The sequence below is a fragment of the Aulostomus chinensis genome, chromosome 4 (genome assembly GCF_037954235.1).
Source record: "Aulostomus chinensis isolate RoL2024-O1b breed Wild chromosome 4, RoL_Achi_v1.0, whole genome shotgun sequence".
Taxonomy (NCBI): domain Eukaryota; kingdom Metazoa; phylum Chordata; class Actinopteri; order Syngnathiformes; family Aulostomidae; genus Aulostomus; species Aulostomus chinensis.
The window spans coordinates 2,519,977-2,547,867 of NC_141323.1; the positions used below are offsets into that span (position 1 = coordinate 2,519,977).

At 41.0% G+C, this 27,891-nt stretch overlaps 1 protein-coding gene across 1 annotated transcript in view; it reads right to left on the reverse strand.

Annotated features, from left to right (window-relative positions):
- ntf3 (neurotrophin 3) overlaps positions 1-26,369 on the reverse strand; it is a 40,715-nt gene extending 14,346 nt beyond the window's left edge. The window contains exon 1 of the mRNA XM_086202368.1: positions 26,247-26,369. Within this exon, the coding sequence (XP_086058494.1) occupies positions 26,247-26,264 (18 nt within the window). The 5' untranslated portion in view covers positions 26,265-26,369. The remainder of the gene's footprint in view (positions 1-26,246) is intronic.
- Positions 26,370-27,891: the final 1,522 nt, after the last annotated feature.

The window sequence follows — 27,891 nt, forward strand, 5'->3', positions numbered from 1 at the left end:
TCATGTCATCTGTTGTTCTACAGACATTTTTCTGTATTGATATATTCAGTCAAAAATGGCAGCAATGCTACTGTCCAAAAAGTACCAGAGTCTAATTTTGAATTTCTATACACAGTGACTGTCCTCCGGAATATCAATACATGGAATAAATTTATATATGATCAGTAAATTGTACAGCTTTATTTGCTTAGACATCTATGGCCAATAATACGGACTTTATGCATGAAGAGAGTCACTTAAAATTACAAGAGAAGAATGTAACAGAAAAAAACAAGAAGTTTTTTACAAGCTTAGGTTGGCTTCTTAAAATCTTTTTGGATTGGTTATCCACTGAGAGGTACCCTCTTTTTGAAAGTGTGCTCTCTTACAACCACAGTCTGATTCCATCCACTGGAGCTGTCAGGGTTAAGAATCTTCTTCAAGGGCAAATCGGTGGTATGAGGGTGATTCATGACATTCCCCGCACAGATTTATCCTGCTGCTTCTGGGGTTTGTACTCCTAGTCACAAGCTTAAGTTCTGAACCTTTTGGCCTCCAACGCTCCTGCAAACTGAAGCTGCGCATCAGCCTCTCTTAACTCTTACCGAGCAATAGCAGACTGTGACATTATGGTTGTTATCACACCCACTGATTTGAATTTGTGTTGTGTTGGATCAAGGGCAGCAGGAACCTGGGACCAGGACAGAGAAACTTAGGAGGGCTCAGACAGCTCATAGGTGAACTCAGCTCAGCAAAAATAAGGAAACTAGTTCAAATCTAGTATACAGCTGAACTCTGCTGGTCATTGTTTGAAAATGTGGCCATTTTATCACGATAGTGGTCAGTGTCTCTTTACAGTGAATTCCTGGATAGCAAATGCTAATTTGGGATTTCCTTTGCTCATTCCAATTTCAAGAGGGTGCATTTAACCATTAACATTCATCACTCCTCACCATAAAAAAGCTATATCAAATTTGGCATGCTAAATAACTAAAACTTGAAAATGTGCCACACCATAAAGCTGAGTAATGATTCTTTGACTGGTTACTGGCAACATGTTTGCACAGATATTTTTCCGTCCATATTTGGTGATATTCGCACAGATTTTTGTCTTCTGATGCAGTATTTTTTAAAACGAGCAGCTCATGTGAAAATTCTTTCACAAAACTCTGATGTTGATACATACCCTTTTAAAGTTTGAGGATGGTATAATGAGATTTTAGAGCTTTCTGCATCAGTCTGTGACGTACTGTACCTGCTGCAACATACAACATCGCTTTTGTTGTGTGCTGGTCTGTAAAGTGTATGTGGACCTGTGGAACTCATCGGTGGCATGAAAACAGATGTAGCCACCTCAAAACCCAATGTGAACACTAAAAATGAATGTTGAAGCAGGATTTGTTGTCTCGGGATCCTGCAGACAGCCTTGTCATTCATCAACCGCGTAGGGGAGACTCTACTGCTGCACCAATGCCACATCAATCAGGCACTCACTCAACATTTCCATTTATAGTGCTGGCTCTCTGGTGACATTTCTTGTTATTTAAATTTTTTTTTCAAAAAAAAATTCTTCTTTGGCCCATGTTACATCCCTTAAGTAAAGGGCCAAAAACTTTCCTACATTGGGGAAGGTTACCATGCCAAATAAAAGGAATCTCCAAGTTACCATGTAACGCATTAATATCAGATAAATAATATTTTTACGTTGTCAAATGTACTCCATCCATCCATCCATTTTCTTCCACTCATCCTGTTAATGGTTGCGGGTTGGCTGGAGCCGATCCCAGCAGCTTTAGGGCGAGACCCTGGACAGGTCATCAGTACATCGCAGGACCAACACATATAGACGGACAACCATTCACACTCACATTCATACCTACGGTCAATTTAGAGTATCAATCAGCCTAGTCTACATTTGCATGTCTTTGGACTGTGGGAGGAAGCTGGAGTACCAGAGAGAACCCACACAGGAACAGGACCAAGAACCAACCAAGAACCTTCTTGCCGTGAGGCGACAGTGCTGACCACTGCACCACCGTGCCGCCTGTCAAATGTATTTATTTATTTAATGGATAAAAACTGTGAAAATGTGAAACTGTTCATACTTATTTGCCCTCTTTTCTTTCTAACAGCGACTTGCCATACAGAAGCATTCACACATAGATACACACACACACACACACACACGGTGAGTCCTGCCTCCTCCCACTCATTCATACAGCTTTGCTTTTGTTGTCACTCATCGTAATAGCTCTAATATTCATTCAGTGGATATGGTAAGTGCAGTCAACTGATTTTGGTGGGCAAAGTTTGAAATTCTGAATTGAGTTTCACCCAGAAAATATAACCAGAAGAGTTGAGTCAAGAACAATTGGACTTGTGGTAGATTTTTTTTTAAATTTTAGCTCTTACTCAGAAGCTTACTCCTGTAGAAGCCTTTTGTAAACATTCTGCAAGAGTCTAAAAGTTCAGCTGTTCTTGGCAGAAGTCCTATGGAGTCTTCACAAATGTTTGTGTTTGAAAACGTTCCACTTCATGTCCTGAAAACCATTATAACACAATAATGCTGTACGATTAGCAAACGCAACGAAGTTGAAACTTTATTCCTTTGGTTTGTTTGTGTAGTTTAATGTCTGTAAAATGAAATATACTTTCAGCAAATCCAGAAACAGGCAAACTCCTGCAGGACCGGCCATTAAATGCAAAGGGAAGGAGTCTTCTGACTGACATCAAACCTGCCTTCCAATCTGCTTGAACATTAATTTGATTCATTTTTTGACAACAAAAAAAACAGTATGCTTTCAGCCTCACAGCCCCCAGTATTGTTTGAGCATTTGATCCTAGGCATATTCTGTATCAGGGGTGTGTGCGTGTGTGTGTGTGTGTGTGTGTGTGTGTGTGTGTGTATTTGTGTAATAACTCTGATGTGTGCAGGCGCATTGTCTCTGAATCGACGCCAAATGTTTATTTAACCCAGGTTCTGTATCACGAAGCAGGATTAGTGGGTTAGTAAGGTAACTTCAGGTTCAACACAGGATTTTCAGTATCAAGAAGGTGATTCACTTTGCACCAGGATATATCACCATGGTAACTTAAATGCTGTAGCACTGATGTACTCCCCAGCAGGTCGAGATGGAGATAAGAGCTCACAGCAGTATAAAAACATTCCTTACTGACCAATCATATCATGGACACTGATATCACCATTCCTTGAAGATTCAGTGGACCTCACACAGTCTGCAAATGCTTTGCCAGCGTTTCTTCCTGACTTTGGCTGCTATAACTGTGTTGTTTTAGGTCTGCATCACAGATTTATATTCCACGTATTTGTTGAAACTACAGTGCATTTTATATTCAACACCCAGTTGCATTCAAGCCTTTGTGAGTTCACACAGTGGTGATTAAGCCCATTGCAGCCAGGTAAAATCTCTTTGCGTTTGACTCTAGATTGTTTTTGTGTATTTGTTCGCTGCCCCTGAATAATTCCAGTTCGCCCTCTGCTAATGTGGGTAAATAATTTAATCAAATTCCTGAGGGAAATATGCAGCTTTCCCATGTTTTCTGTTGTTGATCTGGTGACAATACGATGTGAAGATGCTTGGAAAAACATGTGGGAAACAGCTCACTCAATGATATCCTGGATATGTTGAACATGTTTTGTGGTTCAGGCTCCCAAAGGCCAAAAGGTATATGAAGGTGCACCTGTCCTCAACCTTTATTCCATTTCTCTAAAACAAAACCTCTCATTGTTTGTTTTAATATTGACAGAGGCTGTATTTCAGTGTGGTGCAGTGGCTATAAAACATGACACCACAGCACCACTGGCGTCATTGATTCCAGACAAACACATACACCAGATATCACCGCAATCAAATATTTGGAGATAAAGACAATTCGAATTTTACTAACACCAGGAAAGTCTTGCACCAGCGCCTGTACATTTACTGGAGAGAAGTGGTGCGATGAATGCGCCTCAGACATCACCTCATCCTTGCTCTGATGATGCATGAATTAAAAGCACAAAAAGACAAGATTGACAGGAAATAAAATATCTATACATCAAATCAGCTGCACAAAAATCTATTTTAAACGGTCATCATCAGACATCATCTGTGTTTGTTTGTCTTTTAAATTTACCACCACACTGAAGGCAGAAGTCACAGTGGGGATGTAATATGGGCTCATCGGGCCACCCATTAGGTGCTGATGGCATGGGGATGGAATTGAGTCAGTTGTCCCCGGGCCAGGGAGCCACAAAAGTGCCCTCGAACTAGGGCTGCAAGATTCATCATATTCAAATGATCTTCTTGATTCTTCTGTACTTGCATTTTGGACTACAGAAAGCTGCATGAAAAAAATCCTTTCTCCTTTACCAAATGACAGCAGGGATGTAAATAATCACAGCAAGAGAGAATGAGTGATGCCAAAAAGTGGTGCGAGAGAAGTTGTGTGAGGACAAATAAGAATATGATGAAATGAATCCAGAAGAAATACGGACGCTAATGAAAAAATGTGAAGGAATAACAACTGAGCGATTGCTGGGAAAAAAGGATCATATTCTTTGTTGTGGAAGGTTTTTGGAGTCAAAAAAACCAACGAAAGTCAATATCACACAGTGTAGGTATTCTTTAGCGGTAGCAGTCGCCTCCCAAATGAACAACATAGCCTATGTAATTACTAATTTTGACCCAGCCCTGTTTTTGCAAAAGCAAAAGTTTTTTTTTGTTTTTTTTTAATAATTACGAAATGGCAGGCGGCACAGTGGTGCAGCGGTTAGCACTGTCGCCTCACAGCAAGAAGGTTCCGGGTTCAAGCCCCGGCTGGAGCTCTGTGCCTGCGTGGGTTCTGTCCGACCCATCCAGGGTGAACCCCGCCTCTCACCCGAATGCTGCTGAGATAGGCTCCAGTCCCCCCCCCCCCCCCCCCCCCCCGCAACCGTTAATGGGATAAGTGGTAGAAAATGGATGGATGGATGGATTATCAAGTGCAGTTGATATTGGGTATTTTGTTATTATGAATGAATACAAATTGTTGTATATTGTTCTTGATCATGAGTGGTCCCCAATAATACTAGGGTGATGAAATCGCATCGCTCGTATTGCAGATACAAGGGTATAGATGATGGAATGAAATAAAAGACAAAAGCGCAAAAGGCAATTTTAAGAAAACAAATAATTAAAGCGATATTAATACAGTCACAAAACTTTTAGGAACATGCAGAATTAAAGTCTAAATGTACCTGAAAAAACATAGTGGTAAATAAATTATTTGAAACATTTTATTGGTTCCAAAATATTCATAATATTTACATTTGAATGAGTTGGCGAACAAACCATGAATGATCTCTGAGTTAATAGTATAAACACATTGATATGACCTCTTATCGATATGCCGTCACCGACCTCAGGAGCTCAGGGGTTGCCAGGTGTTGGGTTAACTAGAGATACGGCTGAGAAACAAACAGGATCATTTCATTATTGGGCCCCATGACTGGGTCCCATTGTAAACATGGTGGAAGCTGGAGCTCGGTCAAAAGAAAGCGTCGTTGCTATTTTCAAGTTGGAGCGTTTGACATTTTCATGAAAAAATGCCCTCGCCCTTTAACTAGCAAATGAACTGCACTCCATCTGCAATGGCAGCTGCTTACGTACGTCAATGAGGCCTGGTCTGGTGCGTCCATAGTGCATTAATATTTTGGAACACCAGAAAATGTTTGGGCCACAGACCAAGAAAAGGTTGATCTTTGGTCAATGGTTTTATGTGTGAGGTGCTATTCAAAGCATGCATCAATCATATGAGCAGATGCGCCATTTGCAAAGTGGTTCTACTGATATTAAATATTGGCCAACACCTCCTTCCAGGACTACTTTACAACTGATGGCTTCGGAGGATACCTGCTGCTCCCTTATATAAACACAAGACATGCTTCTGCACCTTCATCTGGCCCATGAGGAGGTCAGTTTCACCAGATGAGAAGCATTTACTTCTCCCGAGCTGAAATGCACGGGCAGTGAAATAGCAACACTGAAAGTCCTGGTGCAACCTGGGCTTTAAAAGGAATGACAAGGAGGAACTCTGACTGGTCTGAGTGACATTCCGTCCAAGACACATCATGAATAACTAGGTGTCTTATATAGACGGCTTGTTGTAGTTCCCTACTTTAGGACTATTTGCTAACGCAACATCAAGCAGCCCTATAAGTAGGGATGAGTGAGCACATCATTTTCTTTATCTGTACAAGCAAAATGGCGTGTATCATTATTCCTATTGGAGGGGGCAGAGTTTAATCCTGAAGAGTATGCGGTCTACACATGAAGTGGGTGTGGCTTTACATGGACTTCCATGTTGTTTGTGGAATTGGTTTCAAAAAAAGGAAATTCAATGAATTACTCTGCCTCCTCACAACCACGATAGTCGTACGGGATACTCGTTTTAGCTTGAGTATCTGGCTCATCTCTACATGTAAACTTACTCAGATTGGTAGGAGCTACAGTAGCTGTGATATAATCACAATATAGCACAGCCAGCTGTGGTATATTGCTTAAATATAGAGTTAAATTGGGAGCGACCAGAATAAGGGGGAAGAGGAAGAAAAGAAGAAGAGAACAAGATTCGTTCAAAACTGTAAGGTAGTTCAGTAGAGCTGGATGAAAAGTTAAAAAAGAATATGGCAGGGAGGCACAAGGAGGAAATAAAAGTGGGGAAGATTAGACTATTTCAAGAAGATGTGATGAAAATGACAGTGGCCAGCAAATCACTGTCTAACCTCTGAACTGACTGAAACTGGGACGCCAGCCTGGTAATCATCAATCTGGCAGTCATACTTAACAAAGTGAGCCAACTGCTGTCAAACGCTACAAGGAGAAGAGAATAAACAGACTTTTGCACAATTGACCCAGAATTTCAGTCTCTGACACCAAAGTATTTATGTCCACAGGGAAATAAAAGATAACAAACATAAAACTGTTTAATATTGGCACCATATTAGTATCTTGTGACGTATTTCTCCACACTCACATTCAACCAAAAAGCTAATTCTTATCAATTAGTAGCAGTATGTCAACAATATTCCAGCAAATAAATTTAGAAATAATATATTGAGCATTTCTTAACTTCTGTGGACAACTAGGCCATTGGGCTAATTCTGGTCCATCCGCACTTTAAAGGACAGATAAGGGCGATGCTGTACTGACCCTGGACGTAAGGGCAAGTGATTAAAGGTCTGTATTTGCTGCCAGGCTAAAATGGTCAGGACACATGCTGTAAACTAATTAGTGATTTACCCTTGCAAGCAGCAGGAGGAGGAGGAGAGTACAGACGTGCCTTAACCACAGCTTAGGAGGTGTTTGATTTAGAGACTGTGCTTCACTGAGGCCAAATTCCCCCTCAATGATAAGTTTTCATTTTAAAAGGAAAGAGAATCACTACCCATGCGAGCATTTGAGCCCCATTTCAGATTTAATCTCCATCCATATAATAACACCTGGAAATGCATACACTGGACATGAACAGTGGAAACAGGAAGCACATTGTCACATTGTCAGTTGCAGAAAATACAAGGAGGGAAAAAATTGCAGAGATGTCTTTGCTTGGGGTGATGATGAGGTGGAAGTGTTACCAAAAGTAGCACAAGTATAAGACAGTCAAGATTGCAGAAATGTCGGCAAAGACTTGTAGATGTTGTAAAGACATTTTTTTACCGGGGCCTAGATTAAACTTTTTTACTGAAGTTGAACAGGAGTGATCTGGACACTCAAAAACAGCTGCCATCATTTTCCATGAGCGAACTCCACATTAGCTTTGCTTCGTGACTGTTATGTTCTAGAGCAGCAGCGCCTCATCCTGAAAAATGCAAAGAATGGCTAGTGTACATTGTACCATGTATATCATGGCTCACGCAGCAGCTCTTCTTCTCTTCTTCTGCTGCAGCCTTCTAACCCTGTCTCTAAATAATAGACGAGGAGAGACTAGCTGTTGTGACTGAGTATGTCCCAAGCTCTATTGCACACAATCATGACACAAGTCCAACAATCTCCTCGTTTAAAAGTCTACTCTTCCATTTGATGTCGTTTGCTCCTCTGCACCATAGCTTTCAATAAGAGCAAGCACGAAGGGTAACATTAACCGGTACTCACTGGGGTCTCCAGCCATCCTTGTCCGATTGAGTCGATGGCGTTTCTGATTCACTTTAAAACTCTAGGGTCTGTGCTTAGTTTTGTGCCAACTATTTTATTGACAGTATGTATCCTTTTTGTCTGCTGAGCTGCCAGCTTATGTCATGGCTATGTTGGGTTTCAAAGAAGTGGACTATGCAGTGCACATCGTCCATTTCTTTGGTGCAGTATGGCACGATTATTGATGACCTTAAGTTTGGGGGACAAACACAGTGGGCCGTGTGTGACAAAATGAGAAGTGGAATAATAGGGTTAAACCAAAGAAAGGTATGAAAACAAAAAATGTATAATATTGGGAAAGTATAATTTACTTTTTTGTCTCAAGCAGAAAAGAATGGCATGGATGGTGTGTTAGTTACTGTGGAGACCCCAGTGATGATGCAGTCAGGGGCGCTTAGTGATGCAGCTTAGAGGACATTGTGCCAAACCAGCAAATCCTCCAGAGGGATTTTCACTCTGCAGTGTCTGAGCCCTAATACGGCCCAATTGACTCCAGATGTTACGAAGCTACGAAGGGAGAACATGACAAAGAGTATGATCCAGTGGTTCCGTTTCCTGCCAAGTATTTGTCCTGTGAATTAGAATTCAAAAGAAACAACATTGGAATGGTCCACAAAGATTTGCTGAATTATCACTGCTGTTGGAAAGCATTAAAACCAATGGTTGGCTGGCTCCATTTAATTGCAGAACTATTTACTGGTTACCTTTGTGGTCTAACCATAAATGGCCTAACCATAAATAGCCAAAGTTCCTATAGGAAGCCTGACTGGAAAGAAATAAAACTTCAAATTTTGTTTTTTCCATTTTTCCCTTAAATTGTTATTGGTTGGATATAACTATATTGCAACGAGGAAGGGACAGGTCAAACCGTTTACTCTATTTCTATGTAGCTTGCATTTCAAAAGTCCAACCAACTGTTTTTGGGAGGGTGAGTGAAATGTTTTGCATGGATCATCAAATTGTCAATATATGCCTGAATTCTGAAGAACTAGATTCTACAGGGACACTTGTGATGCACAAGGGAGAATGAGATCAAATGTTCAAAATGAGATTCTATTTTAAAGTCAAATGAGATGAGATTGAGTATGTCTGAATGAATAAGAACACTGAAGTTTTAGATATGGCAAATTCTGAACAAGAATCGTTTTAAGGATGGATTTTTTTTTTCCCCCCATTGTAACCACAACTTAAAATGTCATTTATATTTTGAATTTAACTTCCAGATTGACATATTTATCAATAGTATTTATGGATTTGTGGAAACCAGCTCACTTTCTTTTTAACCTTGAGGTGTCAGGCCAAGTAAAGGGAAGGGCAAAATTCCAATCGTAGCCTTGATGTAAAGTGAATGTTTCACTGCCTCCAGCCAGGTGACTCATCTGCATTCACAGTGATTCCTTTGAAAAGACTAGTTTGCGCCTGAGCAGTGCATGCATCTTTTTTGCAGTGCGTGTGTGTGCGTGCGTGCGTGTGTGTGTGTGTGCGGGCATGTGCATTGGAGAGAAGGAAAGTGATGTTATTGTGGTAATGATCGCTGGTTGGGAAAGAGATAGTAATTGTAAGCATGGTGTGAGTTTACAGTGCATCTGTGGGCACAGCGAGCATGTGTCTTCTACCAGCGAGTACTTGAACATACATATGTACACACCTACAGGAACATTCCTGCATCTGACAAAAAAATACACCCAGTTATACAAGAACAAACACCTTGCAGCTCCACTGATGGCATAAATATAGGGCTTACTATTCTGTTTCTCAGTGAATGAATTTAATTTCACTAACAATAAAACAACTCTACTAAAGGGAACTTTGAGGGTTGAAGAATTGTTCCCAATGGATACAAGGACACTATTGTTGAAATTAATATTAACACAGAAACTGAACCACCATTCAAATTTACCACACATTTAAATCAGCTATTTATAAAAATCCGCATTAAAAAGATGAGTTCACGTGTGCTTTAGATATATAAACGGATGATACTAAAGGAATTAAACCCAAAAGCTCAAATGTTAAAAAAATAATAATGTAAAATTATGCAATTTGAAAAAAAGGAATCAGTTTAATGTGTGAACAGAAAAATAGCTTTAAAGTTTAATTTTCAAGCTCTCAACAGCTCCGTCCCGCGTCCACTCGAACAAGTGCTTTGGACCATTTCATGATTTGAGGACAAATTAGAGGAAAATTGTGACCCCTGAAATTCAGTAGAATAATGCCAGTGTTTCTAACTTGATTTTTACTTTCCAATGAAAAACTTCCGAGTTGAAAACTGATGCAAAGTCCTTTAGGTGTTTGTTTTTTTTAATCCTCATTTAACATTTTAGGAGGTATTAGGTATCCAACTAATTTGCACAGATGTGCTGACACAGCTAAATATATTGGCGTGTTATCTGCATACATATGATATGATACTCTTTTATTGCCTTGGGAGCGTGTAAGGATTAAATAACAAAGGTCTGAGAACATATCGGTGTGGGATGTATATATGCAGTTATTAATAGATACAAAATTAGGCCTCTCTGAGGTACGTAGCTGGATGGGAAATAAATATTTTAAGAAGATCTTATTGACCATGCCAATGAAACCTCAAATATTGGAAACAATGAAGCCCCATGTTCCCTGTACATCATGATTTGTGCACTTTTCCATCTCAGCATTTTAACAGTTACATATAAATCTGAAGGATTTCCCTTCAACTTACTGCACAAACAGAGAAGGAAAGAGTCGGGCAATCTTACGTATTTTGCTTTGGGGAGGATGACAAATAAACACATTTCACAAAAAAATCACATATTTCTTTAAAATGCTACCGTCTATCTAAGGCCGAAAAGCGAATGAAAGGAATCAACTCTTAAGTGTTTCGTTTGCAAAGCAAACAGTTCTTGACCCTCAGTGGTACATGTCTGGTCCACTCTCATCTATTGAGCACTGCAGTGTTGACATATTCTTGTTAAGTCTGTGTGTTTAAGAAAGAGAAGAGTAGAACAAGGCTGCCTGTATCCAACTTCTACTTTCACAACAGGCCAAACAGATACAACAGCAGTGGCTACAGTGTTAGATTTCTGTGGTTTCCTTAATGAGTGTTGGAAAAGAATTCCCTATTACTCCGATGTCTCTGATGTGGTTATCATTATGATCCACATCTGAAAACGTTCACCCTGGAGATTACACAAACACACACACACTGAATGGAGGTTTAGTGTAAGCCCTCTTATTGAAACTTTTTTTTTTTTCTGAAGGGATAGATTTGAGTTGTTCGACGCACTAGATGGTTAGTTTGGCTGTTGTTGAAATAAACCCCAGCAACACCTCAAACCACATCGTCTTGAACTCATGAAGCCTCGGTAGTGAGCGTGAACAAAGACTGAACACAGGAGCAGACCGACAGCTGAGAACTGTGTGATCCACACACTCAACGAGAAATGTGATTGATGGACTGTGACCCAGGTTTGTACGCGTCATCTTGTGCTGGCTACATATTGAGGACTAGAATACGTCTTTAACCACAGAGTGAGGACATTTTCGAAAAGTGAGGACATTTTAGCCGGCCCTCACGTCTTCAAAGGGCCGTTTGAAGGTCAAGACTTGGTTTTAGGGTCGAGGTTAGAATTGGGTTCTGGTTAGGTTTATGGTCAAGGTTAGGGTCAGGCAGTAAGTTGAGATGGTTAGGTTTAGGGTGAGGGGCTAGGAAATGCGTCACGTCAATGAAGGTCCTCGCAAAGATATAAGTAAAGGATGTGTGTGTGTGTGTGTGTGTGTGTGTGTGTGTGTGTGTGTGTGTGTGTGTGTGAGTGAGATAGAAACAGAGAGAGAGAGAGCAGAATAGGTTATAATAACCAAATCAGCCACAGAGATCAGGGGAGCTAATCCAGTGTCAAGCCTAATAGAATCACAGACACAGGAATAGACTGTACAGCTCAACAGTGGCGTTGACCTTCCCTTTGTGTGTGTGTGTGTGTGTGTGTGTGTGTGCGTGTATGTGTAATATGGTAGTATCATGTAGTATTTCCTGCATTAATAGTTCGAGGCTGGACAGCGATCACGCAGGCCGACTGCTGAAGGTCCTGAATGCCTGGTTCTCTAAAGGCTTCAAAGACTTCATGGCCAAGAACGTTACCCCTCTGCTTCTTCCTGCTGTCACCTCGAGAGTGGAAATGAACGTTAGTCGGTCCAGAAGAAAGAGCCGGGACAGCCCAGCGACTGCTGAACCCTTTGTTTTTTAAGCTGGCACCACCAACCATTTTTTTGTGGGGAACTTTGACTTTGGTTTACTATTTTCCAAATAAATTTTTATAGTGCATTTTGACACTTGGTCCAGGCATCCTGTAACATGGTTGGGGGTTTATACCAGGGATCTATAAAAGCCCAAACTCCATATACACCATTTATCCTCCATAGAAACACATCATTCTGATTAAACATACCCGAACTAATGAAACAGATTCCATTCAGTTGTAGAGGAGTGGTACAAACCGTTTCATCAACCAGTTAAAATAAGCATTGCTCCAACCTTGGATTTGACCTCTGCAAATTTTCCATTTACCAAGACTTTGGACAAATTAGTGGTGGGACCAACCACTCTCAAATTTCTCTGACTGTGGTGTGGATGTGGGGTTTGAGGATGAATCATGTGTTTGGGAGACTCCTGCTTTTGTCGGCTTACGCTGAGTTCACCTTTCAACATGGCATCAATAACTTAAGTCAACCTGATATCAGTCCGACAGAGTAAGAGAGACACAGCACAATAATAGAGTAACACGATAACAGCAACTTCTGCCCTGAATAGACAATACAGTAGATGTCCATGAGCTGATTCCGCTTGCCAAACTGAATGCATGTGTTATGTCTGCACACACAGGGTCATCAGTGTTGCATTAGGTAACATAGTAGACGTTTTGTATTCTGTTGCAATCAGGGCTGTCAAATAAAATTCCGTATTAAAACATGGACATTTATATTTGAATATGTCATATAACAAATTAAATGAAAAAGTCCACCTCACAAGCTCTGGAGAGACTTTGGGCCCCCAGCATGCTGTAGTACCGCAGCTGTTCTCAGGAGAACACAGCTCTACTCTTTGACCATATGGCTGCCAGCTGGTGGCGATAATGCATTGAGAAATTGGTTTGCCAGCCAATTGCCACTAAACTTTAGAGAAGAAGAAGAAGAAGCCACAAGGGTGCGCGAGTAGGCTCTCAATTGCACAGGAGCTGAAAAAGTCTTTGATTTGTCAGTAATGATGGCAGAGGGAGATGGTTCCGAATCAGACTCCACTGATTTGCATTCTGGCCTGTTCTGAAAAGCCCTCTTTGGAAGTTTGTGGTTTTGGTCGGTCGATGACAAAATCAAGATAAAGTTTTGTGCAAGTTATGCAAACTACAGTTAACCACCATTCCACATCTAGGAACTTGAAGCTACGTCTTGAAAATGTGCACCCTACTGAGCGTTACCTGGGTCCAGAATTCCAACGAAATAGCCACTATATACTCATATTCTACACCGCCTGTGACAAGCTCTGTATTATATATATTTAAAAAGAAATTTTAGATATTAATTTTCACTTTTTTTTGGCAATCGCTAGTTGCAATCATTGCATTTTCGTGGTTTTGTTGGGTTCAATCGTTCTGCATGTCAGAGCAAGTCAAAGAGTAAACAGACGGTGTGTTGACACTAAAACAGCGTGATGTTGTGATCTCTCCAAACATGATATTTGGCAGCAGGGATGGCTGATACCTCACTCTCAGCACCTGTCCACTTCCTGGTGAGCCACCAGTACCGTGGACTTGTGGCTACATTCTCCTCGCCTCAGGATTGACTGAAGCATTGGTGGTAAGAAGCCACCGACTATAACAAAGCTGTGGAGCGCGTTTCCCAGTCCCTAAAAGTGACCTTTGAAGATTTTTATTTTGCCAGAAATACCAAGTGCCCTGTTAGTCAGTGCAGCAGTACATGGTTAACCTGTGAGGCCTAGCTAGACTGGGATGTGTGCATGTCACGCAAACTATTCTTAACAAATTTACCAGCCATAAACACCAGACCATATCAGAACGGCTTGATGCCATAAATACACCAAATAATTTTAATGAGAATGACAAAAAAGTGTACATGTAAACCCAGTTAGTGACAGAATGGAATTAGTTATCAATGCAAACCCCAACCCTCTTCCATATCTCTTCCATTAAAGACGAACAGCTGACTTACTTAGCTTTGCCAGACTGCTGTAAAGTCCAACAATACTCTGAAGTGCAACACACTGATCAGTTCCACTCAATATCACAGTTTTGAGAGAGTTATGGCAGCTGGTGAGAAGTGTGGCGACCCGCTTACAGCAATGTTTATACTTCAGATAAGACTTTTTTTTTTCTGTAGAAAAACAACAATTTCAAGCCTCCATTCACAAGTTTAGCATGTATGTCATTACTATTAAAGGTCGCTCGACTCGTGCCAGCTGTACTGATGCTTGTACTTCCTGAGAAACAAGAGCTGCCAAACATTTGTGCACATGTACTAAAAACATTATGGTCTGAAATTTCACCTACAATTCCACTTTCCAAACACTATTTTGTTGCCACAGATCCTTCAGCGAAGAGTACCTAGCGTTGCCAAAAACGAGAACAAGTACAGTATGTGCAGCCATGTTGGGCTCAATAGAAAACAGTCTTTTTTTTAAGTTTTGGCCCCTGTAAAAGTTTTTTTTTTTTACCCAGGAGGTGAAGATTTACAAACGATCAGTCAGATTTAAAGCGGTCGTTGAGGGGCAATCGAAATCTTCGCCCTGTGAGAACCTACCTTTAATTCGGAGACATGCCCTGGCCCGACCCTTAAAAGTTCTAACCTCAGAATACGCATTACTACATAGAGACAAACTCGATGTTCCAGTTTGTGCTTGCCATCGTTTCGGAACAACTGATAATCTATCTGATTGTTGAAGTGAACCCTTCAAGGTGTCTTTGATCTTTCAGAGTAGATAACATCACATGCTGGATGAGTAACGGTCTCCTGTCAACCATCTGGCTGTAGATTTTGATCTTAATATGCAGTTTGGCAAATTTAAAGCGGTTCTGGAATTTTCTTTGTGTTGGTTCTCAGCGTCTCACTACAAAGTTGCCTTTTGTTGTCATAACAATGCCAAATATCAGTGTGACATTGTTTAAAGCAGTACAGGGTTGCGTTTCACAAATACATACATTTTAGAAACTGAATGTAATTTGTATGTGAAAACTAATGTTTTTCATGTGAGGAAATGTCCAAAAAAAAAAAAAAAGTCTTCCGATTCAAGATGTTGAAGTTAGAATTTATGACATCCTCTCAACCCCAAAAATATTAAGATATTCTTCAGGCTGATGTTTATTTATTTCCCTGATTCTTCAAAGATCAGTTTCCAAGAGGAGACTGTCTCATTTCATATTGTATATTGCACATCGAGCGACCGACATCGTCCGAACCTTGACATCAAAACAAACTCTTGGGTGAGCTTTTTAGCCGACGCCAGCACAGATTTATGGCTCCGCTCACACTAAGATGAAGCAATATCAAGGTTAAAGAAGAATATACCAATTACCAATAATAGGCAATACTTCTCAAGGCCAATACCAATAACTGAACATTTCATTTGAAATGTTATTTTAAAAAGAAGTTCACCCAAAGCGAGAAATGTAGCACTAATATGGATGATTTAATGTTACAAAACTCTGACCAAAATGAACAAGAACACTTCTGACCCTCAGAGAGTTCATTTGTTGTTGTTTTTTCTGCTAAAATACATTTCAAGGAATGTGTAAGGGCACATCGCAGTCTAAAAGTAGGCCAAAATCAATTGTGAACAAAGTAATACCAATAAATGAGCCTAACACATGAATACGTGTGCATTTTTTTTACATTAAAATTTCCCATCATATCCAGTGTGTAAAACCTTTTGCTGCTAAAATTATAAGGCATCTGCCCAGTTGTTTGAAAATGCCACACATTCCGGTTGAAGTGTATGTAATTATTCACAAGGGGGCGGCATGGCTCAGAGGTAGAGTGGCTGTAGTAACCGAAGGGTCTCTGATTGGATCCTCACTTCATCGGTGACCATGTCGAAGTATCCTTGAGCCCCTAATTGCCCCTGATACCCCTGTGACAGACTGCCCACCCGTCCAGGGTCAGCTGGTATTGGCTCCAGCACCACCCCGCCACCCCTAACAGATAAGTGATGCAGAAAATGGATGGATAGATGATTATTCACAGTCATAATGTCCTAACTGCGAAAGAAAGAAATCTACCTGCATGCAGGACAACTGTGTTTCACACACACACCAAAAATCCCCAAAACTTGAGAGGAAAAGACAAAAAAATGGTGCCACATCCATATTTGGGTCTGAAAGAATGGAAATCCAGTAATATTATCTCGTACAGTGCATTCTTTGCGTTCACATTCCAGGTGTAACAGACTTGTTGCAGCAGTGTGTCATTCCTCCACTCTGTTAAATGCTAAATTTCAAATGTTACACTTTGTTCACTCTCAGAACACTCCATGTAAAGAAACTGGAGACGAGCGGCCTTCTACACTGCACTCCTTGTCAGCACAACTATATTAGTAATAATTCAAAAGAGGTTGATAACTTTATTCATACAGCGCCTTTAATTACAGAGCGCTTTGACGGACAATGAATTTATAGTAAGGACAAGAGAAGCATGACCAAGTTACTATAAATGCATGACTCACAATGAGCAGCTTTTTAAATTACACTAATATATAGTTATATATATATATATATATATATATATATATATATATATATATATATATATATATATATATATGAACAAAGGCAATAAGACCATGAAAAAAGAATTCTATAAAAAATGGGTTTTGAAAGACATCACTGACTCTGCATCTCCTCGTGCAGGTTGTCCCAAAGATGAGCATGATGGAAACAAACATGGCCTCCTTTAGATTTAAACCTCAAATTAAGAACGAGAAGGTCTGCGGACAAGGATCTCATCATACACAACGGCTCAACCTTAAAATCACTTCTAAAACAAACGGGGAGCAAATCAACAAAGGTCAAGCATGTGGTGATGGGATTTATATGCAAGAGAGTGACTTTTACTTGTTTTTTTTTTCAGTCAACATAAGTATCAGGAACAGGTGTACAATAAAACACTGCAAAGAGCTGTGCTACTCAGACTGTCACGAAGCAGACGTTGGCCCGATGTCATGACAACTCACTGTTGTTCATCATATTCATTTGAATGATTGCAGCTACTTGAATAAAGGTGTTATTTGTTTTAATATTTCTGCTCTAAACTGCTGCTCAGTCTGAGTCATGCAATGCACTTCTAAAACAAAAGCCATCTTGCTCTCATCTGAACGCAGTTTTGTTCGTCTTTTGTAAGGCACGTTGAATGCAAACAATATAGCCAGTATTGTTCTCCCACATGCACAAATATTGTGTTATTCAATAGGAATACAATGTGCAACCATACGACTGTGGTCACTTCAGTGCAGAGCAAACGGATTAAAACCAACTGGAATGTAAGCACCATGGTGGAAGAAGTGCTTGCATCCTTCCCTTCAGTGGTAATAAGGATGTGTTATCGCAAAAATGCACTTCAAGCTCTCAAACTAAAAGGTCTTCAATGGGGAAAAATATACAAACACACTTGTTTGACTTAAGCAAGGTGATTTTATGTGTTTGTCTTGAACAAACTGCAAGATTTTTAGAGTCAATCGGGTTTAAACTAGAATAAACCATGTCCAGAACCATGGTTCTTTAGACCGTTATGGAAAGAGAGCTCTCTCATCGTTGAGAGCCAGGTTTAGGCTTAGAAACTTTGCCCCGGGGTAAAGATTAAAGTGAGGATTAGTTTATGTTAGGGTTAGAGTTAAACCAAATGAGAGGATTTGGTTTGAATGTGTTTGTGTGTGTGTGTGTGTGTGTGTGTGTGTGTGTGTGTGTGTGTGTGTGTGTGTGTGTGTGTGTGTGTGTGTGTGAGTGGTGTATGCAAAGGAGTAACCTAGCAAGATTCGATGGGCCCGTAACCTGCCCCGAATCTAAAGGTGCACCCTGACATTCAGCTGTGTGTGTGTGTGTGTGTGTGTGTGTGTGTGTTTGTGTGTGTTGAGGTACCATGAGGTACCAAGCAGCAGGTTTCACCCTCAAGCCATCTGAACATCTGCCAGCTCAAATATCAAAGTGTCCACAAACCTGACACACACACACACACACACACACACACACACGTGTCACCTGTGGGCATCTCACTCCATTATTTGGGTAAAATGAAGATGGCCGCTCCTAAACTTTTGGAGCCATGATCAAACTGCAGGTGGCTGCAGCCGAGGCAAATCCTCCTGTTTGACAGAGTACATTGCTAACATGCTAACTACCTATCATGAGAAGAACTCTTAATGTCTCGCTTCTTTACATTAAAGGAGAAATGTTTGCTATGTCAATAAAGACACTCAGCAGTCATCAATAAAAAGCTATTTTTCCTCTTCTTACAGGTCTTATCAGGACTTGAACTCCTTGGAGAAAAATGCAGATTAAAAGGAATCCGCTAAGAATGTGTAAATCTCTGCTAAGGCTGACAAATTTCATGAGAGTTTGACTTGACTTTGGCTGTCATTTTAAAGCTAACAATAATCGTCTTAATGGCAGAGATCATACATCTTAATCAGATGTCAGCTAATCCCTTAAGAAATGTGGTAAGGTTGACTCAGTCACCAAATTTAGTAAAAGTGGGTGCCGATTTTGTTTCGCCACCCACCGACAGTGATTTCTCTGGGGAGTAATGGAGGGTAAATACAAGAGCATACAGGAGCATTGAACGCAGCTTCTACTCTGCTACCCTCAACTTGTTCACGTTTGGACAAAAAAATAAAAGTAAAAGGTTGCCTTCAAATTTTTACGAGTAAAAAAAAATAACCGTTTTTTTTTTCAGTTAGGTGTATTGAAGTTTGTCACTCTAGTTTGCGTCTGTTAATAGCAGCTGTGATAACAACACTGTAGATGATTCTTGGAAGTGTTTACCTGCTGAAATTGTATTTTGCCTGAAAAATACATTACAAAATTGCCTTTAAAAGCTTGGTATAAGTGGGTGTATATTATTGGTTGTCATTCTAGATTTTAGATGTTTGAAACATCATTTTATATTTCACGTTTTCCTTGTGTGATACCTACTTGCATGAATATTTTAAAGGAGACCACGTGTCGGTTTAACAATAAAGTTGTTCTGGTCGTTGAAGTTTTGACCTCTTAAGATTTTATTTCCCTTCTGCGAGACTCACAAAAAGCATTTAACATTTCTGAAATATCCAAAAAATATATGTTGTGGATGGTTTTACTTTAACCACCTAACTATATCTGAACTAAATCCACCTCCGCCAAGAAAAAAATAATAATAAAATGCTCCCGAAATATTGACACATCAGTAGGTCATCCATTCAGTGATGACTGTTTGTCTGCCAGCAGGATTACACAAATATTTAAAAACTGAACTACACCCAAATTTGTGGAGGAGTAAAACACGGTCCAAGGAATCACTCAGTAAATTTTGGAGCAGATCTCTTCGACTTAGCTAAATTTTTAAATTCAGGTTTGGTGGTTTAGTGTTTGCTTGGGTTAATTAGTTAGTTCGTAATAATTCGTTTGTACATGAATATATTGATCACGTTTGCATCACCTGAACTCAAATAGCGTTTGAATACGGATAGAGATGAACCCACAAAAGGCGCATCGAAGTTCAGATGAATCAGTTCAGCAATATAAAGTACGCAAGTTAAGTGGAAATACGTTCCATTTGCAGTGTTTGCATTAAACACCTTATGAGCAAATGAAAAAAAAATCAATGCAAAAAGCATCACCTTGACTGAGAGACGAAACAGGAGCCGTTTGCTGTTAAATAAGATTAAAGCTGCAGCCAGACCTCAGGCAGCAAGATATCGCATTTTTCTGTAGAGGCTGCCTACATTTTAATGGTGGATTAAAATTCGTACATGAGTATTGAACACATCTGACATACTCTTACATACGAAAAAAAAAACGAATTGTGAAAAGAAAGGTAAATGTGCAGGAAGTCAATCCAGTGGACAGCAGCGGTGATCAGATCAATGAGCACGGCTTTGGAATCCTGTTATCAGGAGGTCACTGAGTCTACGTTTTAATGTGGAAACTGAGAGAGTGGAAAGAAAAACAGGATAGGAGGGAGAGAGGGGATGTAAAGAGAGAGGAAGGGGGGGTGGAGGTGTGTGAAGATCCAGACAGTGAATGTGAGAGAGATAAAGAAAATCGTTGAGACAGAGAGGAAGATTACAAGGTCAAACTGGACAGGAGGAGGAGGGCTGAGCTGTCATATGACTGAGCTGCTGGGAAGAGCGAGCCTCACCTTGAAACCACATCATCACTATCTATCTGCCGGTGGCTAATTTTACAATTTTTTTGGGACTTAAATGACCTCATTATTAGTTTAGATTTAAGGAGTGTTTCTGTCAGAGTAAAAGCGCAGTTCCATAGTGTGTATAGAGAAAGCTCTACCTACCCACGCCAAATCCTTACACTGTTTTCCTCCAACAAGCCAAAAGAATGTGCGGCGAATAAACACGCCGCTAAATGTGTAAACCATCACGGAGCAGACGGGGTTGTGAAACTAGAGGGTGAAAGAAGGTTCTGGACTCATCCATGTGATGGGAATCATCAATTCACTAAGTCGCTCAGAAGCATGGGAATCTTTTTATGTCGCTTTAAATGGTGAATTTACAAACCTTGCTAGCAATAATAACCCTGTTGACAGCCCCTTCAGAATGCTTGACCTGACTAAAAAAAAAAAAAGAAGAAGAAGAAGTAGAAGTGACACTTGAAAAAAGTGCTTGAGTTCCACTTGACTTGAACTACACGCAGCACCAGCCTCTTGAAAAGCAGCAGCGATGTGTACATTTGGAGTTGCAACCACAGACTTCTGGTGATTCTGAACGTGAGATAGATGTCTGTGGGTTTCACCTCAGTGAAAATGAGTTCAGTTGCAATCGTTAGAGCTGCAATGACTGGGAGATTTTTTTTTTATTCACTTAGGCTTGGTTAAAAATATCCCATTGTTTCAACACGGATGGGCATCCCAGGTAAAGTCCTCCTGGCTCCATATTGAGTTCACCGATGTTCAACTGCAGTCACTTCGCAGCTAAAAGCTGGCGGATGGGAGGCAGATGGTGCCTGTGGGCCATCCAGGCAGCATCAAGCAGTGTGTGTGTGTGTGTGTGTGTGTGTGTGTGTGTGTGTGTGTGTGTGTGTGTGTGTGTGTGTGTGCACGTGCGCGTGTGTCATCCACAATTACAACTACAATTTGTATTCATTTTACTGAAGGTAGATTTTAGTGGGGTTTTTTTTGACAACAGTGATTTTGATTTTGATTTTTGACTTTCAGTTGTTAATAAAACTCTTTCATTGGTTCTAATAGGTGCACGTTTGTCCAATCCTTCCTTAGTTCATTAGTGAGATTTTAACGTAATCCCCTCTTCGTTCCCTAGACAGTCTGGGAACGAAACTTTAGAATGTAGAACACTGTGGAACGCGTTCGGTTTTATACGTCGCTGTTCTTTGCTCCCATGCGTTTGTTGAGCACGATAGATTTCCCTACATGAGGACTCAACCCCTCCCCATCAAGTAATTCATAATTTAACATGTTAAAATATGTCTTGTGTCAGGTATGTAATGTAATGTAATGCAGTGTCTGAAGTTTTATCTTGCATGTGTGCCAAAGAGCACGCCATACAATTTAATGCCTTAAAATGACCCAAACTGCACTCTGTCAGGAGAAGTAGGAGTTTGGTGCAATGACGCTGGAGGACTGAAACCTTGTGGAACCCTTGGACAGAAATGTAGTTTTACATTGAGGTACATGCATTTGATGCATGACTCAAGGGGGAGCTACCTTTACACCCTTTTAAAAGCATTGCAGTTTACCTTGCCTTGGCCTGCATCTGTCTTTCATTCACCTCCCTACATGTAGATGTGTGCTACACTGTCATACTATTGCCAAAATAGTGCTTTTTATGATCACTAAGCTCTCTATTCCTCTTGGCATCGTTTGGCAGTACAATGCTTTCATTCAGTTGCATTCATTAATACCTTTGACAAAGAGGTAATCTGGTCACCAGTGTGTGTGGGTGTGTGCGCGCGCGTGTGTGAGAGAGAGAGAGAGACTGTGTGTTAGCAGGATGTCTAAAAAAATTTGTGGATGGATTTTGATGAATTTGGTTGACAAATCAATTTGATTTTGAATCAGTCCGCATCTGGATCTGATTACGTCATAGTGACTTTCTTGAGGTTTGCATCGTCTGAGCACCCTCTAGTGGAAGTATTTTCAGTTGCAGGTCCCACAAATCAAAAGTTCTGGTGATATGGACTGATTACATCAGCTACAGCACCAACTGAAAAGCGGCATCGTGTATTTTTTGTTGACTGGCCAAGTCATTGCTCCGTTTTACACAGCCATTTCAAGGTGGTGATATGATACAACTGCTGTGCCTCTACACTTGTGACGGGGTGAGAAAACAGATCATGGAACCTCTGATCTGCCGGCGGAACAGCTCCGAATCGACGGCTGTGTGAAAAGGACAACCAAAAAAGTGGAACAGCTCATTCTGTGCTGCAGGCACAATAGTTGTGTCATGTGACAACTAGACAAATAGAATATCAACTATACACCCATCCCCGTCCTCCTCCAACTTTTGGAAAATAAATGAAACACCTGGCTGGACTGCCACAAATGGAAAAGGTTCCTGGAGGTCCTAGCGTACTAGAACGTTTGTACCTAAACCACCCGACACTCAGCATGGCGCTAGTGGCTCCCTTTAAACAGCTGCTAAATCAGCTGCGCTGTTTGTACGTCTGTTGATGCTGAATATTGATCATCTTGATCTGCACTGTTGCCTTTAGATGTAAATTCTGCAGCTTTTTTGGGGGGTGGGAGGTGGTCCAACTGACTGTCTGGGCGGTCTTCTGTCTCAAAGCCACTGTCACGTTGTCCTTGTATCTGCTGATATAATCATACTGGGTTAGCCTTGTGGACAAAATGTAGTTATACAATTCTGAGTATGTGTCAACTGCAAATGGAATTATACTAATGACACAGCATGAGGAGAGGTGGAGACAAATGGCAATATTACATGATTCCAAGAAGTGGGAGGATGTCGCTCTAAAGGCGTCATGAGCAAGCGCTACGGAAACTTTTGGCTCAGCCTTTTATCCAAGTGACTGTGTGAAGCCCAAACTGCCCGACTACCAGCAGTACAAAAGATCTTTTGAACAGCACATGGGAGCGTTACATCACATCTTTTCATCCGTTCATGTGTCAAAACTCTAATTGGCAAGATGTTCTAATCGCTTTTTTTTTTTTGTGCTTTAATTTTTTTTTAAATTTTAAAACAATGTACCCACTCTTCCTTCCAGTTTTTAAAACAGGCTCTTGACTTTATATTTAGTGTTGCCCCATAGTTCAATGAATGCATACATCTTCATGATTAAAGGTCAGAACCTGGTCCTGGGTAGGATTGAGACTATGTTTTAATATTCGACTTGACTGCAGGTCCTTCACTTTGTGGTTCAACTTGATTCTTGGTCTTAGTTTTAAAATACTGAATGGGTCTACTCTGGGTCCGGGGGGTACATCCTGGGTCTGTTCGGGTAGGGATATAAAATTTTGCATGCACTGTTGAAGACCTCTACTTTATGCTAAAAATATGTAGCCGGTATTTTGACCATGCTGAAGTCACCCAGAAGTCATGCAGGGTGGTGAAATGTCTGAGAGGGATCCAAAAACCCGACTGTGAGTACTTGAAAGGGAAATTACACTTTTTGGAAGAGGTGTCACTTTAATGCATTTGAGCAGAATTATTAAAGAGTTTTATGCATCACTGAGCACCTTGTAGTGATCTGATGATCAGCTCTGACACCATCAACCATCATCATGGTGACTCTCAGCACTTGCGGGTAGACTTCAGAGCCTGTACTTTTTCACTTTTACGTGAGTAAAATTGATGAATCAGAACTTCAGAGTCTCTATAGATACTCGTGCAGTAATTATTAGTGTCCAGTTAGTTAGGGATTTGAACCAGCAGCCTTCATTTCAAAAACCCTCGAGGCCGGCGTCATTTTGCTAGACGAGTCCTCCAGCAGGAACAAAAGAGATTGGGGCAACGTGTTAAATGGGCGCAGGATAGGATGAGTCGGATGCACATAAAAGCACAAACAAGTTGGAATGCAGAACCAGACAGAGACAACAGAAACGCCACAGAGAGACGGTCTTCCAGGCTCCCAGGCGATTAACTAGAATGAAGTTTAGGAGCCATTTTTGCCCTCTTTTAACCTTATCTTCTTTATGTTCTGTTGACAACCCTGACGTCTCACTTTTCTCTTTTCTCCTGCAGTAAAACACAAAATGAAGTCGTTAAACTGCAGCTGCACTGTCCCATCATGTCTGGTCCCCCATCCCACACACACACACACACACACACACACACACACACACACCCCAGTGTGTTGAAGAAAGTTTATGTCATGGTGCCTGGAAGGTCATTATTGACCAAACTGCCCATAAAGAGAGATGCAGAGCGGCTCCTCTCTCGTTTCCTCTGCTGCGTCCTAATTCCTAGTCCCGCTGTATGCCTGCATGTCAGACGGGGCTCTGCATCAAATCCGCCACTGCAACAGCTGTTCCAGCGACCTCTACACACAAACATGCACGAACACACACAGAAGAGGACTCCCACAGATACAGAAAGAGCATGAAGACACCTACTGATGCGCCATTACGCAAAGCTGCCAGGACCACATGTTCCATCTAGCAGACCCGACTTTAGCACAGCGCCGGGGAGGCACTCAGAAATGCCTCCATGGTATTTTATTAGACTCAAAACACACACACACACACACACACACACACACACACGCACACGCACACACACAAAGAATGTTTTCGGCCTTAAACTTAACCTAACCATTTTACAATTCTCAGTTTCTGAGGGAAGAAAATATGTATGAACACACATTAGGCAAACACACACATTCAGCCCAACCCTGCAGAAAAAAATAAGGCCCCCGGACATGAAATAAAAAATATTGTAACATCTAATTTCTTTCTGAACAAGTTCAAACAACTTTTAAAATTCTTTAAACACACATTTTCTTCTTTTTAATGTAATTCTGCACGATCACATGTGCCGCTCTAGTCCTCCTTTTGTTTTAGTTCATTTTCCATTTTTGGCAACATGCGTTTCTTTTCACATTTTCTCTTAATGACTTTAATGGTTTTGATGAAGCACTTTCACTTCCCTGGCTGTTGGAAAGTGGCGTACCAGTGAACTACCTGAACAGCGCGAGCTCGCGCGCGCGCACTCACACACACACACACACACACACACACACACACACACACATACACACTAACACTAAAAAAATAATAATACGATCATGCATGTCCTCAAGACGAAAGAGACGCGGAACGCGGGGGGGGGGGGGGGGTCAAACTTGTGATCGGAGACATCTTCGTTAGGTTTCACCCTCACTAACGCGATCCAAGTTATATCCCGTTAAAAGCTAAATTTACCAGTTCCACCTCAGACTCAGAGAGCTGCTGAAATACCAGGGGTCTCTTCTGTTTGTGCGCGAACTGTGGAAAGACCCAACCCTTTTGTCTACCTGTGCGCAGAGAAGACGAGACGAGTATGAGTTTCTACGCGCTTGTTTGCCTTGGGGCGGCACACGGCGCGGTACTGCGTCCCACATTCGACTTTGTTTAACCTGCCAAAGCTCGAGCTTATAGGGGAGGACACAAGTCTTTAAACACATCACGCAACACCTCTGATAGGCTGCTCAAAAAGTAAATATTTATTCTGCAACCCTTCAGCTGTTTAAATGTGCCAAATTCAGTTCATTCACAACTTTTCCTTAACATTGAAGATCAACTCAATTTTACGGTCTCGCATCACAAGTTTTGTGCTATTTTAATGTCTGCTGTCACTATGTGACTCTTTCAGAGAGTCAGAGAAGCAGTTTTCGGAGATAAAATGCGCACTGGAGCGCCGCATACAAACACTGAAGAAGTTGCTCCTACCGTAATAAAGGTAACCATAGCATCGGCCGGTTAGTATCCAACAGAGTCGACATGAAGGTGATTAATTCTTAGAGAATCCTTTGGCGAAAACTTCTCACTGAGGGCTGCCGCCTGTCTGTGCGCCACACTGGTTCTGAGTGGAAAGGATCAGGGTGTGCGTAATTCTCTCTCTCTCTCTCTCTCTCTCTCTCTCTCTCTCTCTCTCTCTCCCTCTCTCTCTCTCTCGTCATAATCTACGCCGCTGTGTCTGTTGCAGGACAGATGGCTCTTGGCGCGCATGTCGCTGCAAAGACCTGCATGCATGTTGCCAGAGTCTGTCGGCGCAGCAAGCCTGCTGACATGAATTAAGGGACAGAATTAGGTGTGTGTGTGTGTGTGTGTGTGTGTGTGTGTGTGTGTGTGTGTGTGTGTGTGTGTGTGTGTGTGTGTGTGTGTGTGTGTGTGTGTGTGTGACTAATGCAACTTTACTATCCAGCTGACATTTGGCACGTTCACCAGGGCTGGAATATGGAAGTCATATCCACCATACCCAAAAACCCTCATAAAACAAAGGGAAACAAATACATCAAATACATATCAGCAGAGTGTCTCTGATTATTAATTAATTTATTAAATCTGATTATTCAACTTGGAAAAATCGAAATATATTAAATATATAATGACCTTGCAACAGCAGCTAAAGTTCCTTGTTAAAAAAAAATCTGACGGGTCCTTGTAGCGCCGCAGAAACAATTGGAACTTATATTTAACTTTAGTCAAAGTGCTTGATGTCTTGAGGAATAATAGATCCTCTAGTATTCATATCAGAGAGGCTGAGGACTTTTTTGTGACTTTATGAACAGAAAAAGTCTTAAACTGAAAGAGCTGGATGTGCATCCATGAAATGCATCCGTCTCAGAGACTTTGACCTTTGACCATCAAAATCTTTTCAGCTCCTCCTCGAGTCCTGCCTGAGGTTTTGGCAAATTCTTTTGTCTAGTCTTTTCTGATCCCAACCATGGAGGGAAATTTCCCACCTTTAAGATGTGTTTGTTCTGGTACAAATTCATTTGGAAACTTGTAGGATTTTCCAAGAAAATTCCAAGTAAACCAAAACAGGGCAACAATGTTCACTTTACATATTTAGAAAGAGTTTCCTGTTGGGTTTTGGGGGTTTTTGGGGGGGGGGGGATAAATCTGTTAAGCTACACAAGTTGCTATGGTTAGCATGTGGTTCTTTTTGGATCTTGTTCCCAGTACCAATAAACTTATTCGGTCCAGAGTTGATCTGGGGCTTAACTGAGACCACTTCCTTTAAACGGTGTGGTTGTTTTGGTCTGTTCATGCCTACAAAACCATACCACACCGAAGGGGTCAGGGGAACTGGACCAGACGGTGCAGAGAACCTGCAAAAATCCGAGGTGTCAAATCATCAAATGCTTATGTGAACAGAGGTCAGTCATCCTCCACATGCGTGCACCATCATCATCTATGCCTGAAAATTATTTGGACAAACTATCCCTCTGATTCTGTCTCTTTAACTAATTTCATAACCCAGTAGGCTACATCAAAACACACTTGATCAAGGACTTTTCAGCTGCACATCTGGTCTCTCCTCTCAATCTCCTGACAATCTTAGCAGCACATCTGGTTAAACTGAATATTT